General features: G+C 46.1%; 1 protein-coding gene across 1 annotated transcript in view; it reads left to right on the top strand.

Annotated features, from left to right (window-relative positions):
• The window catches only part of LOC127002546 (T-box transcription factor TBX6-like), a 39,723-nt gene that overhangs the window by 23,170 nt on the left and 192 nt on the right, over positions 1-16,361 (top strand). Inside the window, exons 3-6 of the mRNA XM_050868628.1 lie at positions 1,240-1,396; positions 3,911-4,063; positions 12,490-12,557; positions 16,075-16,259. Coding sequence (XP_050724585.1) covers positions 1,240-1,396; positions 3,911-4,063; positions 12,490-12,557; positions 16,075-16,259 — 563 coding nt within the window. The remainder of the gene's footprint in view (positions 1-1,239; positions 1,397-3,910; positions 4,064-12,489; positions 12,558-16,074; positions 16,260-16,361) is intronic.

Raw genomic sequence — 16,361 nt, 5'->3', positions numbered from 1 at the left:
CTTTCTCTGCCTCTGTGGTGGATAGTGGAGTGTTTCCCATGTGGTATTGGTGTGCTGGATATCCCTTCACTGGTAGCCTGGTAACATACACTCCCAGGTCTTTCTCTGCCTCTGTGGTGGATAGTGGAGTGTTTCCCATGTGGTATTGGTGTGCTGGATATCCCTTCACTGGTAGCCTGGTAACATACACTCCCAGGTCTTTCTCTGCCTCTGTGGTGGATAGTGGAGTGTTTCCCATGTGGTATTGGTGTGCTGGATATCCCTTCATCGATAGCCTGATAATATATACTACCATGTCTTTCTCTGCCTCTGTGGTGGATAGTGGAGTGTTTCCCATGTGGTATTGGTGTGCTGGATATCCCCTCCCAAGATGCAGGACTTTACACTTTTCTTCATTGAATTGTAGCAGCCACTCTTTGTTCCATTCCTGTACCTTGGTGATGTCTTCTTGTAGGAAATCTGCACTCAGGGGTTAAAAGTATACATTCATTCTCACGTCTCATTCTCTACGGCCTACGCAATATACAGGGTCATATAAGTCATTTCGCTGCCCAAGAACACATATTTGACAAGGCATTCGTAGGAGTTGTGGGCATTTCCAGTAGTAGTTTTATGACCCTGGTGGTAGTGTGACCCTTCTTCTGTACCGTGAACCTCAAGAAACACTCATGAGAACCCGACTGACCCCCTCTTTGACCTTTATGGATAGCTGATATGATAAGCGGAAGTGTTTATAATATCGACCACAGTCTTTCCATCTGTATTCCATTTGACATCTTTTTCACATTCTATCCCTGCTGTTCCTTCCTGCTATTCCTCTACAGACACAGCTATAGCATATGCCCCAAACTTTACTTTCACCGTACCTATTCTTCCCTGATATCCTTGTAGTACTTCCCTCGCTTGTTAAGGGGCTTCGTGGTGCAGAGGTTAGCACACTCGGCTCACAACCGAGAGAGCCCGGGTTCGATTCCCGGGCGGAGTTGAAAAATTTGGGCGGCTTTCCCGATACCCTACGCCCCTTTCCACCCAGCAGTGAATGGGTACCAGGTATTAATCGAAGGTTGTGTCCCGTCTCCTGGGGTCTGTTCCCTTCTCCTATAATTCCTTCCCCCTTCTGTCTCTCCGGCATATGACCACAGATATTGCGCCGACTAAACGAAACTTTCCAAATTTTTCCCTCGCTTGGTGAATCATCCTCCAAAATCTACGTAATCCTCCCGCTGTCTTTCACCTCAGTTCCTCGTGGATTGTGGCGGGGAAGGCGGACCCCAACTCACCCCCACGCATCCACGTCCACCCCGACTCCCCCGCGAAAGGCGCCCAGTGGATGAAGCAGGTGCTCTCTTTCGACAAGCTCAAGCTCACCAACAACCAGCTGGATGACAACGGACACGTGAGTTTGCTAAGAGGTGGTCGAATGAGTTCGGGTGGATGTTTTTTATCTAAGTCTATATATACCAAGTCAGGTCACTCTGCTTCAAAACTGCGACCGGTACGCGCAGGAGGGGGTTTTGGGGCGGAGCAATGGGATGACGTCACTTGGAGCCAAAAAAAAAATACCCGCTAGTTCAGGGGTGACTAAAGTTGGGGCCGTGTGTGCACTCTGGATGTGCATTCTCGCCTTCTTTCACAGCGCGTTCAGGCAAGCCACTGACGAAAAAAATATGTCTTTTTATTGTGCTATTGCGTGACTGTAATTCCAATGACTACAAACGGCGGTGTGGGGTGTGAGGGAGGGCATGATGAAGTGATTGATTTAAATTAGTCCGCCTTTCTTCGTTTTCTCTAAATCCCTGTTTCTACATTCTCTAGTTTGGCTCCAAGCAGTGTCACGCATAAGCCACGCCTCGGCCGTGTCTCCTCCCACAAACCTACGTGTGACTTGACTTGCTGTATATAGACTTAGGTGACCCATATTCTCAAACATTTCGGGGATACACACACCTACATTTGGTGCGGCTTTCGTATAGGTTGTGGGTATTTCCATGGGTAGTCTTATGAGCCAAGTGATAGTTTGACAAGGGTTCTGCGCCATGAATATGAAAAACACTCAGGAGAATCCGACTACCTTGTGGCTTTTTTGAAATATTTATTGTGAGAGCCGAAAATCAGTGTACGTGTTTATTATACGGTCAGTGCTTCTGTATGTATGTGTCTGTGTGCCTGTCTATGTGTTCGAAAATCCATGCATGTGTCTATCCCTGGTGTGTGTTACTGTATGTAGCCTATGTGTATATATGTCTCTGTGTGGGTACGAAAATCAGCGTATGTAGTTTTTACCTGGTCTGTGTTTGTGTATGTGTGCCTGTGGCGAGGACATCTGAGAATACAGGTGGCGAGGGTCGGATGAAGAGTTTGTCAATGAACCAACGGCCGTCTGTAGGGGTTGCTGGGAGGTTATAATGAATCCAAAACCTCATGCTGGATCTTCCCTCTTTTCTTCTTTCCCCTAATCCTGGATGGTGATGATTTTTTCGACTTTCTCTTGATTATATTTCCTCTATCTCTCTATCTTTTTCACATTAAAGGAAAGAGTTGCTGGGAGGTTATAATGAATCTAGAACCTCACGCTGGATCTTCCCTCTACCCTCCTTTCCCCTAATCCTGGATGGTGATGATTTTTTCGACTTTCTCTTGATTATATTTCCTCTATCTCTCTATCTTTTTCACATTAAAGGAAAGGGTTGCTGGGAGGTTGTAATGAATCCAAAACCTCACACTGGATCTTCCCCCTACCCTCCTTTCCCCTAATCCTGGATGGTGATGATTTTTTCGACTTTCTCTTGATTATATTTCCTCTATCTCTCTATCTTTTTCACATTAAAGGAAAGAGTTGCTGGGAGGTTATAATGAATCTAGAACCTCACGCTGGATCTTCCCCCTACCCTCCTTTCCCTTAATCCTGGATGGTAATGATTTCTTCGTCTCTTGATTATATTTCCTCTATCTCTGTCTTTTTTACAGTAAAGGAAAGAGTTCAATGGCAATAAACATATAAAATTGCTGGGATTTTATAATGAATCCAAAACCTCACGCTGGATCTTCCCTCTTTCCTCCTTTCCCCTACTCCTGGAAGATGCTGATTTCTTCGTCTTTCTCTTGATTATATTTCCTCTATCTCTTTATCTTTTTTACGGTAAAGGAAAGAGTTCAAGGGCAATAAACAAATAAGAATAAAAACAAAGCCCGCTCATCCCTTTACTGTCCAAATCCCTTACGCAAGAGTTAACCAGCATCTTCATTCTTTCATCCCTCACGCTGGTAAACTCCGGAACAATCTTCCTTCATCTGTATTTCCTCCTGCCTACGACTTGAACTCTTTCAAGAGGAGGGTATCAGGACACCTCTCCTCCCGAAATTGACCAATCTTTCGGCCACTCCTCTAACTCTTTATAGGGCAGTGAGTAGCGGGCTTTTTTTTAAACATTTGTTACCTTTTTTATGCCCTTGAACTGATTCTGCTGTAAAAAAAAAATTGCTCCTGCATAAGTAAACAGGCGTGGTTTGAAGATAGGTCATCCATCACCACAAGAAGTTTTCCTACCATACAGTTTATCATAGCTACCCTTACTTCCAAACCATCACAACCACCATGCACCATCACAACAAGTTTTCCTACCATACAGTTTATCATAGCTACCCTTACTTCCAAACCATCACAACCACCATGCACCATCACAACAAGTTTTCCTACCATACAGTTTATCATAGCTACCCTTACTTCCAAACCATCACAATCACCACCATCACAGCAACCATTTGGCTACCATTATACGTTACCATTTCCACCCTCACCTCAATAACATCACCACCATCACCATCACCACAATCTATTCCCCACCATACTCCACCGTTACAATTTCTATCTTTCAGTAATTTTCCTCTCGCTTTCCTCACCCCCCTCCAGATCATCCTCAACTCCATGCACCGGTACCAGCCGCGCTTCCATGTGGTGTACGTCAATTCAAAGTCCGAGGACGTGTCTAGCACCGAAAACTTCAGTACCTTCATCTTCCCCGAGACCAAGTTCACCGCCGTCACCGCCTACCAGAACCACAGGGTGAGTAGGTGTATACCTGTGTGACAACTCCAGGGGGTGAGACGAAGCAGCTGTGTGGGTTGATGAGGTGATGGGCTAAGTCTGTATATACCAAGTCAAGTCACTCTGCTTCAAAACCGCGACCGGTACGCGCAGGAGGCGGTTTTGGGGCGGAGCAGCGGGATGACGTCACTTAGAGCCAAAAAAAAAAATACCCGCCAGTTCAGGGGTGACTAAAGTTTGGGCCGTGTGTGCACTCTGGATGTGCATTCTCGCCTTCTTTCACAGCGCGTTCAGGCAAGCCACTGGTGGAAAAAATATGCCTTTTTATTGTGCTATTGGGTGACTGTATTCCAATGCCTACAAACGGCGGTGTGGGGTGTGAGGGAGAGCATGATGACGTGATTGATTTAAATTAGTCCGCCTTTCTTCGTTTTCTCTAAATCCCTGTTTCTACATTCTCTAGTTTGGCTCCAAGCAGTGTCACGCATAAGCCACGCCTCGGCCGTGTCTCCTCCCACAAACCTGCGTATGACTTGACTTGGTGTATATAGACTTAGGTGGTGGGGTGAGAAGGGTTGAAGAAATTGACAGAGATATTTGAGACTGATCCAGAAAAGGGGGCACTATAGAAATGTGGGAATAGACAGGCGATGTGGTGGTGGATAGAGGGAGGAAGACATGAATAAAAGTGTGTGCGGGGGCAAAAGAAATAGAAAAAAAGTGTGAGACTGATCCACAAAAAGAGGATACTGTAAAAAGTGGCGAAAAGTGTTAGGAAGCCATGGGGAAAGGTCTGATCTATACGCATTAAAAAAAAAGGTGTTGGGAAAGGATAGGAAAATGGATAGGGCTTGGAAATGTAGATAGCAGGGCAGTAGTGTGAAAGGGTGACAGAATACAAATTGGGACGTGGGGAAACATCATTAACCTGGTAGCTGGGGGGACCATGTTTCTTAAAAGCCCCTCTAAGCGAATTGATGAAAAAAAATGATCTCTCACGCAAACCATTTCATAATATATACCTATCAACGTATTTGTGATCAGTTTAGGCATCATCTATTTTGGGGGTTTATATCATGGGAAAAAATTGGCCCGTCGCTGGTACACGGTAAAGCCACAAATTTGGTCCGTCGCTGCTACCGGGTTAAGTGGTCATGTTCGGAGTGGAGAAACTGCATGGAAGCAAAGTATCCGTTCTTTGGGAGAGAGAGAGAGAGAGAGTTTGTATTTTTGCTGTGCGTGCACGTGTCTATTTTTGGTACAGTGGGTTACTCAGCTGAGAGGTGTGGAATGTGTGTGTGTGTGTGTGTGTGTGTGTGTGTGTGTGTGTGTGTGTGTGTGTGTGTGTGAGCGCAAAACATTTAAGATTTATTTTTATTTATTTATTTATTTACATCTTCGCCTGTAGCGCCGGTGGGCTTATATATATATTTTTTTTTTGGAGGGGCCTGACGGTATGGCCCAGCCCGTTGTGGCGCAGGCGAGTGTTTACAGTGGCGCCATCTTGCCTTGGCTCATGCTGCCCTCCCGGAGCTCATCTTTAATCCTAGAATCTAGAGTCCGGGTTGATAGGTGGTCTTCTGGACAACATGTGGGTAGTTTTAAGCCACTCGGCGGCGGCTGAAAAATCCCAGCTTGGTGGCACCGGGCGGGGATTGAACTTGCGTCGTCCTGAACGCGGCGCCGTCACGTTATCCACTCAGCCACCGCCTCCCCAAAGAAAGAATATTTGGAATGTTTCTGTGCGCTGTAAAAGATATTCAAAATATCCTGATAGCATACTTCTTCCGGGTGTTCCCGTTATTTAAGGGTCCCCACAGCGGACCATCCATTTCCATCTCTTCCTGTCACGCCAACCGCTGCATGTCTCCCTCCCCTCAGCACATACACAAGCCTAACCTCCTCTTTTCCCCACACGCCTCCTCTTCTTTCGTGCGTGTGTACGAAAGAGAACGTAGAAAAAAAGATACTCCGAAGCAACAACACTGCCAACGTTCGGAACGTTTACTGTTATAAATGCTTCAAATGAGAATAGTCAATACTAGATATGTGTCAGATATATGAAATAATTGATGTTGGAAATGTTTAACGTTAGAAATTGTCAACAATCGAAATAAATAATGGTTGAAATTTAACCCGGTAGCAGCGACGGGCCAAATTTGTGGCTTTACCGTGTAGCAGCGACGGGCCACATTATTGCCATGATATAAACCCCCCAAAATAGATGATGCATAAACTGATCACAAAGGCGGAGGAAGAAGATTAGGAGAGGAAGAAGGAGGAATAGACGGGGAAAAGGAGGTGGGGAAATAATGGTATGGTAATTTTCTTATTATTCACTACTACTACTACTACTACTACTACTACCACTACTACTACTACTACTGTACTACCACTACCACTACTACTACTACCACCACTACTATTACCACCACTACTACTAGTTCTACTACTACTACGTTGTTTATATACATCAGAGAAACAGCACTAACGCAGTGAAAAATCTTTAAATGTATACAACTGAGTGTGGAAAATCATATGCGCACTGAATATCATGTGTGTAAGGTATGAACGTCACTGTGTACAGAATGGGATTTATGTACGGAACGGAGTGTGTGCATGGAGCGGCATATATGTGTGTGTGGAACGGCATTTGTGTACGGAACATCAGTGTGTACTTAACGCTATGTGGATAGAGCGTCATTAGTACGGAATGATATTTGCACCTAAGTCTATATACAGCAAGTCAAGTCATACGCAGGTTTGTGGGAGGAGACACGGCCGAGGCGTGGCTTATGCGTGACGTTGCTTGGAGCCAAACTAGAGAATGTAGAAACAGGGATTTAGAAAAAAACGAGGAAAGGCGGACTAATTTAAATCAATCACTTCAACATGCCCTCCCTCACACCCCACACCGCCGTTTGTAGGCATTGGAATTACAGTCACGCAATAGCACAATAAAAAGGCATATTTTTTTCGTCAGTGGCTTGCCTGAACGCGCTGTGAAAGAAAGCAAGCATGCACGTCCAAAGTGCACACACGGCCGCAACTTTAGTCAACCCTGAACTGGCTGGTATTTTTTTTAGCTCCAAGTGACGTCATCTCGCTGCTTCGCCCCCAAACCGCCTCCTGCGCGTACCGGTCGCAGTTTTGAAGCAGAGTGACTTGACTTGGTATATATAGACTTGGATTTGCAAAGGACGTCATGCGTAAGGAAAAAAATGTGTGTAGTGCGTAACATTAGTGTGTGGAACGCCATGTATACGCAGGGTCATTTGTGCGGATCATCGTTTGTGTACAGAACGCCAGGTGAACGGGACGTCATGTGTATAAGGAACGTCAATGTGTACGGAACCTCAGTGTGTGTGTGTTTGTGTGTGTGTAATTCAGCTCTTGGTCTGCTGCGGGTCAGACAGCCAGCCGTTCCCCTACGGAAGAGCACAGAGCTCATAGTACCGATCTTTGGGTGGACTGAGACCACTCACACACAACACACCGCGACAACGAGGTCACAACTCCTCGCCTGACGTCGCGTACCTACTCACTGCTGGGTGAACAGGGGCTACACGTGAAAGAAGATAAACCCAACTTATCTTCACCCGGCCGGGGAATCAAACCCCGGTCCTTCTGGTTGTGAGGCAGACGCTCTATCTATTGAGCTACCGGGCCGTATATGTGGCCGTGTGTGTGTGTGTGTGGGGGGGGGGGGGGGGAGCTGCAGTGTGCGGAGAGCGCCTGGCCCCGCCGAAAGGTGGGGTGACAAATATCTTCCTCTGTCTCATTTGTCTCCGTGAGTAACAAGACCTGATAAGAGAGAGAGAGAGAGAGAGAGAGAGAGAGAGAGAGAGAGAGAGAAGTTGGAAAGTTTCGTTTAGTCGGCGCAACATCTGTGGTCATATGCCGGAAAGACGCAGAAGGGGAAGGAATTATATGAGAAGGGAACAGACCCCAGGAGACGGGACACAACCCCGATTAATACCTGGTACCCATTCACTGCTGGGTGGACAGGGGCGTAGGGTATAGGAAAAGCCGCTCAAATTTTTCCACTCCTTGGGAATCGAATCCGGCTCTCTCTCTTTGGAGCCGAGTGTGCTAACCACTGCTACAAGCCCCAGAGAGAGAGAGAGAGAGAGAGAGAGAGAGAGAGAGAGAGAGAGAGAGAGAGAACACACACATACAGTTGTAATAACGCTAATGAGCAGGTAGATAGTGGTCACGTGACTCCCAGGAATGCGGGTGAGGGAGGGGGGGAGGGGAGTAGAGGAAGGGGAAAGGAGCGACAGAGACGAGGGAAAGAAGGGAGCCAAGGAAGGGAGGGAGAGGAGAAGGTAAAGGAAGGGAAACACAGGGAAGGGAAACATAAGAAAGGGAAACACAGGGAAGGGAAACACAGGGAAGGGAAACACAGGGAAGGGAAACACAGGGAAGGGAAACATAAGAAAGGGAAACACAGGGAAGGGAAACACAGGGAAGGGAAACATAAGAAAGGGAAACACAGGGAAGGGAAACACAGGGAAGGGAAACACAGGGAAGGGAAACATAAGAAAGGGAAACACAGGGAAGGGAAACACAGGGAAGGGAAACACAGGGAAGGGAAACACAGGGAAGGGAAACACAGGGAAGGGAAACACAGGGAAGGGAAACGTAAGAAAGGAAAACACAGGGAAGGGAAACACATGGAAGGGAAACACAGGGAAGGGAAACACAGGGAAGGGAAACACAGGGAAGGGAAACACATGGAAGGGAAACATAAGAAAGGGAAACACAGGGAAGGGAAACACAGGGAAGGGAAACATAAGAAAGGGAAACACAGGGAAGGGAAACACAGGGAAGGGAAACACAGGGAAGGGAAACATAAGAAAGGGAAACACAGGGAAGGGAAACACAGGGAAGGGAAACACAGGGAAGGGAAACACAGGGAAGGGAAACACAGGGAAGGGAAACACAGGGAAGGGAAACACAGGGAAGGGAAACACATGGAAGGGAAACACAGGGAAGGGAAACATAAGAAAAGGAAACACATGGAAGGGAAACACAGGGAAGGGAAACACAGGGAAGGGAAACATAAGAAAGGGAAACACAGGGAAGGGAAACACAGGGAAGGGAAACACAGGGAAGGGAAACACAGGGAAGGGAAACACAGGGAAGGGAAACACATGGAAGGGAAACACAGGGAAGGGAAACACAGGGAAGGGAAACATAAGAAAGGGAAACACAGGGAAGGGAAACACAGGGAAGGGAAACATAAGAAAGGGAAACACAGGGAATGGAAACACATGGAAGGGAAACATAAGAAAGGGAAACACAGGGAAGGGAAACACAGGGAAGGGAAACACAGGGAAGGGAAACACATGGAAGGGAAACACAGGGAAGGGAAACACATGGAAGGGAAACATAAGAAAGGGAAACACAGGGAAGGGAAACATAAGAAAGGGAATCACAGGGAAGGGAAACATAAGAAAGGGAAACACAGGGAAGGGAAACATAAGAAAGGGAAACACAGGGAAGGGAAACATAAGAAAGGGAAACACAGGGAAGGGAAACATAAGAAAGGGAAACACAGGGAAGGGAAACATAAGAAAGGGAAACACAGGGAAGGGAAACATAAGAAAGGGAAACACAGGGAAGGGAAACACATGGAAGGGAAACACAGGGAAGGGAAACACAGGGAAGGGAAACACATGGAAGGGAAACACAAGCAAGGGAAACACAGGGAAGGGAAACACAAGCAAGGGAAACACAGGGAAGGGAAACATGGAAGGAAACACAGGGGAAGGGAAACACAGGAAGGAAACATGGAAGGGAAACATAAGAAAGGGAAACACAGAGAAGGGAAACGCAGGGAAGGGAAACACAGGGAAGGGAAACACAGGGAAGGGAAACACAGGGAAGGGAAACACAGGGAAGGGAAACATAAGAAAGGGAAACACAGAGAAGGGAAACGCAGGGAAGGGAAACACAGGGAAGGGAAACACAGGGAAGGGAAACACAGGGAAGGGAAACGCAGGGAAGGGAAACAAGGGGAAGGGAAACATACTACTTCTACTACTACTATTATTATTATTATTATTATTATTATTATTATTATTATTATTATTATTATTATTATTATTATTATTATTATTATTATTATTATAGTTATTACTGTCATAGATACAGTGTCATATAAATATTAAGATCGTCATTTATCAATAATAGTAGTAGTTATAACACCACTGGTACTATTGGTATTAGTAGTAGCAGTGGTTTAGTGGTTAACATGCTAATTATAGTAGTAGTAGTAGTAGTAGTAGTAGTAGTAGTAGTAGTAGTAGTAGTAGTAGTAGTGAGAATGTAGCAGCAGGAATTAGACACCAAGAGTTATCAGAATGAGAATAATTATACCACTATGATGCAACTACTACTACTACTACTACTACTACTACTACTACTACTACTACTACTACTACTACTACTACTACTACTACTACTACTACTACTACTACTTCAAGGAATGGTATGCTAACATAAATAAATGTTACTAATTGGATCCTGCTCGACACCTTCCGGTCGGGTGACTAATTTTAAGCATCATCCAGAGAGGCCTCATATAAGCCACTCGTTGCCTATAAGTTCTGTTTTCTATTGCGACGTAATTCAGGAGCGATCCCCGGGGCGGCATGAGTCAGGCAACAAAAACTGATGCCGCCTCATAGAAAATCTGCAGCTGCCAGCATTGGCAGATGCTGACCAGCAGAGCCTCATAAGTAAGGCTCCTGTGGGCTACAGCTGAGGTCCTGTGGTCCAACCCACCAGCCAAATTACTACTACGACCACCACCACCACCACTGATACTATAACCACTGCTGCAACAACAGCAACTACTACTACTACTACTACTACTACTACTACTACTACTACTACTACTACTACTACTACTACTACTACTACTACTACTACTACTACTATTACTACTACTACTACTACTACTACTACTACTACTACTATTCATAATCATGGAGGGCTCCATGAATTGGAGGGCATTAGCCCCAACTCTGTTCGCTAATGGCTGTGGACTGTGGCACTAAATCTATACATAACACCTTATACTCTCCTACTACTACTCCTTCACTACTCACGTCGCTGCTGACCCACCCTAATGTCACTCTCCACCACTGTGGCCTCATAGTCCATATTGGAGATGTTGGTGGCTTTTGGGCCAGAGTGTCTGGTGCCCCTGAGACATAGGATGGCCGACCTGAGCAGGGAGAACGAGAGGCGACACCTTATCCAGACGCCAGCGTGGCTCCTTGGCTGATGATTCTATTCTGAGATCAGTTCCGCGAGGCGTGCGTTGAAGCATCGGGCCCTGGGACCCATCCCGCCGGATGTGGTGAAGACGAGGGGGGTGAAGCTGCCCTGATCCACATGTTGGATTCTTTCACCGTATGCCCTTGTCTTCTGCTCGTTCCTGTGGTGGGCGGTTTGCAGAGGCAGCTCACGGTAACAGGCAGCCATCGGGTCAAATATGTGGATGTCCATGAATGCCCGCTGTCCGCGCACCCAGAATCCGCGGGCACTTCGACCCGTGCCTCCTGTGAAGTATTGGTCGTCCTGTATCTAAGGTGTTCGCCGTCCAGGGGAAGCAGTGCCGGCTGGGTAGTGACGTCTTGGCATGCCTCCCCGAGCATGCTGCTTGTCAGATCACTTCGTCGTGTTGAATACAGACGAAGCCTCCCTTTTTACATGTCACGGTGTGGGTGACATCATTCGGTGATCCACATGCACAGAGACCAGGCAGCCCCTCTATCGGCCAGCCATATCTCAGAGCAGCGGCGTCGACAAATTTTTGTTTGTTGAGACTGAAGCCTTTTGCTCTGATTGATAGCGACGTTAGCCAGTTAGAGGCGCCTGGCTCCTGTGCTGTGTGGATTTTTCTACACATTTCTGTGGACAGGATGTGTTAGACGGTGCAGCTCGTCCTTTTGGGCCTGGTGTCTTTCTGCTGAGATTCTTCTTTTGATTTCTCTTATTTCACTTTGGTCTATTTCGTTGTCTGCCTCCTGAGCGATGATCATGTTGGTGAGGCATCCGGTAAGGCTGATGGAGTTTTGGTTCTCCTCCTCCTCCTCCTCCTAATAATAATAATAATAATAATAATAATAATAATAATAATAATAATAATAATAATAATACCATACTTATACCACCAAGAACACCACATTGATAACCATTCACACCAGCTTTGCTACTTAACCACCACAACTACCGCCACCACAACCATCAAGCGTCACTACTACCACCACCACCACCACCATAACCGCCTCCACCACCACCACCATAACTGCCACCACCACCACCCCCACCACCACCATAACCGCCTCCACCACCCCCACCACCACCATAACCGCCTCCACCACCACCATCATCACATTTATCATCACAGTTGTTGTCTCTTGTTTCAGATAACACAATTAAAAATCGCCAGTAATCCCTTCGCTAAAGGCTTCAGGGACTGTGATCCAGATGAGTGGTGAGTAGTTGTGTTATTTATTTATTTATTTAGTGTGTGTGTGTGTGTGTGTGTGTGTGTGTGTGTGTGTGTGTGTGTGTGTGTGTATTATCTAATCTCCTGTCTTTCTCCTTTTTCCTTCTTCTATTTCCAATTTCTTACACAGCTCGGAATTTAATGCTCTGTTCACTCCTTTGTGGGATTAACTTCTTCCTTCTTGCCTTCGTACCCTCTCACTCTTCCAATCATTATTTGTATATTCCTCTCTCATTTTTTTTCTTCTTTTTTTTACGTCTACGCCTATAGCCTGGATGGTGTTCGGCCCCAGCCCGTCATGGCGCAGGCAAGTGTTTATAGTGGCGCCATCTTCTCTTGGCTCATGCTGCCCCCCGGAACTCGTTCTTGATTCACTTGGACAGTTTCCTCTAGAGTCCGGGTTGATGGGTGGTCTTCAGGACAGCATGTGGGTAGTTTTAAGCCACTCGGCGGTGACTGAAAAATCCGAGGTGGTAGCGTGGGGATTCGAACTCGCGTCGTCCATCACGTAGTGAATGTGGGCCCAGCACGCTACCACTCAGCCACCGCCTACCCTAATCCTCTCTCATTTTATTTTGGGCTGCCATCTCATAGCCCTCCTAGTTTGCGTCACTTTAAATCATTGGACAGAAATGTGTCTGCAATTTCTAAATGGTGCCAAGAGTGAGATACGAAGGTAGATAATGAAGACTGAGAGCATGATTATCTGTCGGTCCCTAATACCGGTTCACAGCACACCATTTCTAGACGACTTAACTTTAATTAAATATATCTAAGGAGATGAATTTTGGCGTAATCTAGAGTAGATACTAATTATTCCTTATCTCCATTTTTGTTATCGGTGCAGGCAGTGAGAAGTCGTACTGAGGGTTTCCAGAGTTTTTATTTTATTTTTTTCTCAAGAACTTTTCGTTCCTAAAAACTCTATGCTTCACCCGGTAGCAGTGACGGGCCAAATTTGTAGCTTCACCATGTAGCAGCGACGGGCCAAATTTGTGGCTTCACCATGTAGCAGCGACGGGCCAAATTTGTGGCTTCACCGTGTAGCAGCGACGGGCCAAATTTGTGGCTTTACCGTGTAGCAGCGACGGGCCAAATTTGTGGCTTCACCGTGTAGCAGCGACGGGCCAAATTTGTGGCTTCACCGTGTAGCAGCGACGGGCCAAATTTGTGGCTTCACCGTGTAGCAGCGACGGGCCAAATTTGTGGCTTCACCGTGTAGCAGCGACAGGCCAAATTTGTGGCTTCACCGTGTAGCAGCGACGGGCCAAATTTGTGGCTTCACCGTGTAGCAGCGACGGGCCAAATTTGTGGCTTCACCGTGTAGCAGCGACGGGTCAAATTTGTGGCTTTACCGTGTAGTAGCGACGGGCCAAATTTGTGGCTTCACCGTGTAGCAGCGACGGGCCAAATTTGTTTGATTCACCGTGTAGCAGCGACGGGCCAAATTTGTGGCTTTACCGTGTAGCAGCTATGGGCCAAATTTTTACCATGATATAAACCCCCAAAATAGATGAAGCGTTAACTGATCAAAAATGCGTTGGTACTAGATATTATGAAATGGTTTGCGTGTGTGATGATTTTTTTCTCATTAATTCGCTTAGAGGGGACTTTAAGATACATGATCCCCGCAGCTACCGGGTTCATAAGATATTTAAGGCAGAAAGTGTTAACATATTTAATACGAAATCAAATACTCATTCGGTGGAGAGGTAGCATAAACATATACATTTAAATCAGCTCCTCTGATTTTGGACACTCCTTTAACCTCTGTTCGGGAGCAGTGAGTAGCGGGCCTTTTTTTCTTTTTTTTTTCTTTGCGCCCTTGAGCTGTCTCCTTAGCTGTAAAAAAAAAAAAAAAAGCCTGCAGTGCTCTCTTATAATTATCAAAACTGATTATCACAATTTTTTTCCATACTAATTTTCATACTAATTTTAATTCAAGAGAAGATGGCGCCACTATAAACACTTGCCTGCGCCATGACGGGCTGGGGCCGACTACCATCCAGGCCCCTCAAGCAAGCCTACCGGCGCTATAGGCGTAGACAAAAAAAAAAATAAAAAAAAGATGATCTCTTCAGTTTGCCTGTCCTCATTTTTTCCATAGCTTCTTCGTGTTTATTAACTTTATTCTGAACTGTCTGTGCCATAGGTGTGTCGGGGCTACAGACTGTAATTTATAGTTTTTGTGCCCTTTCTGTACTATCAACTGGACTATTTGATAATACTAATAACAATAATAGTAATAATCTTCCACTGCTACCTTTTGTATCTCCTTACGTTTACTTTATTTGATTTTCCATACTTTAAAGGAGCTACTATCACACTGGGCAAATTTTCCATGGATCTTTAGTTAAACCACGATTTCCGCTGGCGTGGTTCTCATATTTCCGTGGTGTTCTGACGTGTCCACGATCTTCCAAGGCTACGGTAGATTTCACCGAAGGACGACGGTATTACTCACCACCATCATCATCAGCAGCAATAACAAGAAACAAATGAGAACCACGCTAGCGGAAATCGTGGTTTGACTGAAGATCCACGGAAAATTTGCCCAGTGTGATAGTAGCCCCTTAAACAGTCTCTCTCCACTCCTCATTCTATACCTTCTACACATAAACGTCATTTTTCTACACCATCGCTATTCTCTCACATCAGTTTCTGTGCATTACCGCGGCCTGTTATGCATATCCCTTCACTTTTCACCCTCTTTGTATCTCCCTGCTTCTAATACTCGTATGCATGGTGAAGGTGTAACACTTAGTTAACTCTACGCTAACCCCGCCTTCTTTCAGTATCCCTTTATCCTCCACTTTCTCCTCATCACCATAACTCCTCTCACAGTATATCCTTACCCTTCTCCACCCGTATCTATTCTATAGCTAAGTCTATATATACCAAGTCAAGTCACTCTGCTTCAAAACTGCGACCGGTACGCGCAGGAGGCGGTTTTGGGGCGGAGCAGCGGGATGACGTCACTTGAAGCTAAAAAAAAAAATACCCGCCAGTTCAGGGGTGACTAAAGTTGGGGCCGTGTGTGCACTCTGGATGTGCATTCTCGCCTTCTTTCACAGCGCGTTCAGGCAAGCCACTGACGAAAAAATATGTCTTTTTATTGTGCTATTGCGTGACAGTAATTCCAATGCCTACAAACGGCGGTGTGGGGTGTGAGGGAGGGCATGATGAAGTGATTGATTTAAATTAGTCCGCCTTTCCTCGTTTTCTCTAAATCCCTGTTTCTACATTCTCTAGTTTGGCTCCAAGCAACGTCACGCATAAACCACGCCTCGGCCGTGTCTCCTCCCACAAACCTGCGTGTGACTTGACTTGGTGTATATAGACTTAGGTATATAGGAGATATCAGTCCAACTACACGTTTCTACACCATAATTATCATAACTTTCCTATTAGTTCCTTTAAACACGCCGCCATCTTTCCATATCTCCCGTTATTTATCATTTATACATAACCAACACGTCTTTTCCTCCCTCTCTCTCCCTAGTGTGGTGGAGGTGTTGAACCAGTTACAACAGCCTGGTGGAGGGGGCGGTGGAGGCTGTGGGGGGGCAGGCCTACAGCAGCGGGGGGGCGGCGGAGCAGGGGGAAGGCCTCAACAGCAGGGGGGGCAGCAGAGGCACCCCCTCCCCCATTACCTGGCCTATCACAACACAGGCAAGGAGACGAAAGGTAAGGATATTGCGGCCTTTTCTATCTGTGTGTGTGTGTGTGTGTGTGTGTGTGTGTGTGTGTGTGTGTGTGTGTGTGTGTGTGTGCATACCTGTTTAGATT

The sequence above is a fragment of the Eriocheir sinensis genome, chromosome 23, assembly GCF_024679095.1.
Source record: "Eriocheir sinensis breed Jianghai 21 chromosome 23, ASM2467909v1, whole genome shotgun sequence".
Taxonomy (NCBI): domain Eukaryota; kingdom Metazoa; phylum Arthropoda; class Malacostraca; order Decapoda; family Varunidae; genus Eriocheir; species Eriocheir sinensis.
The sequence above is the reverse complement of the archived record's forward strand: the minus strand, read 5'-3'. Positions and strand labels throughout refer to the sequence as shown.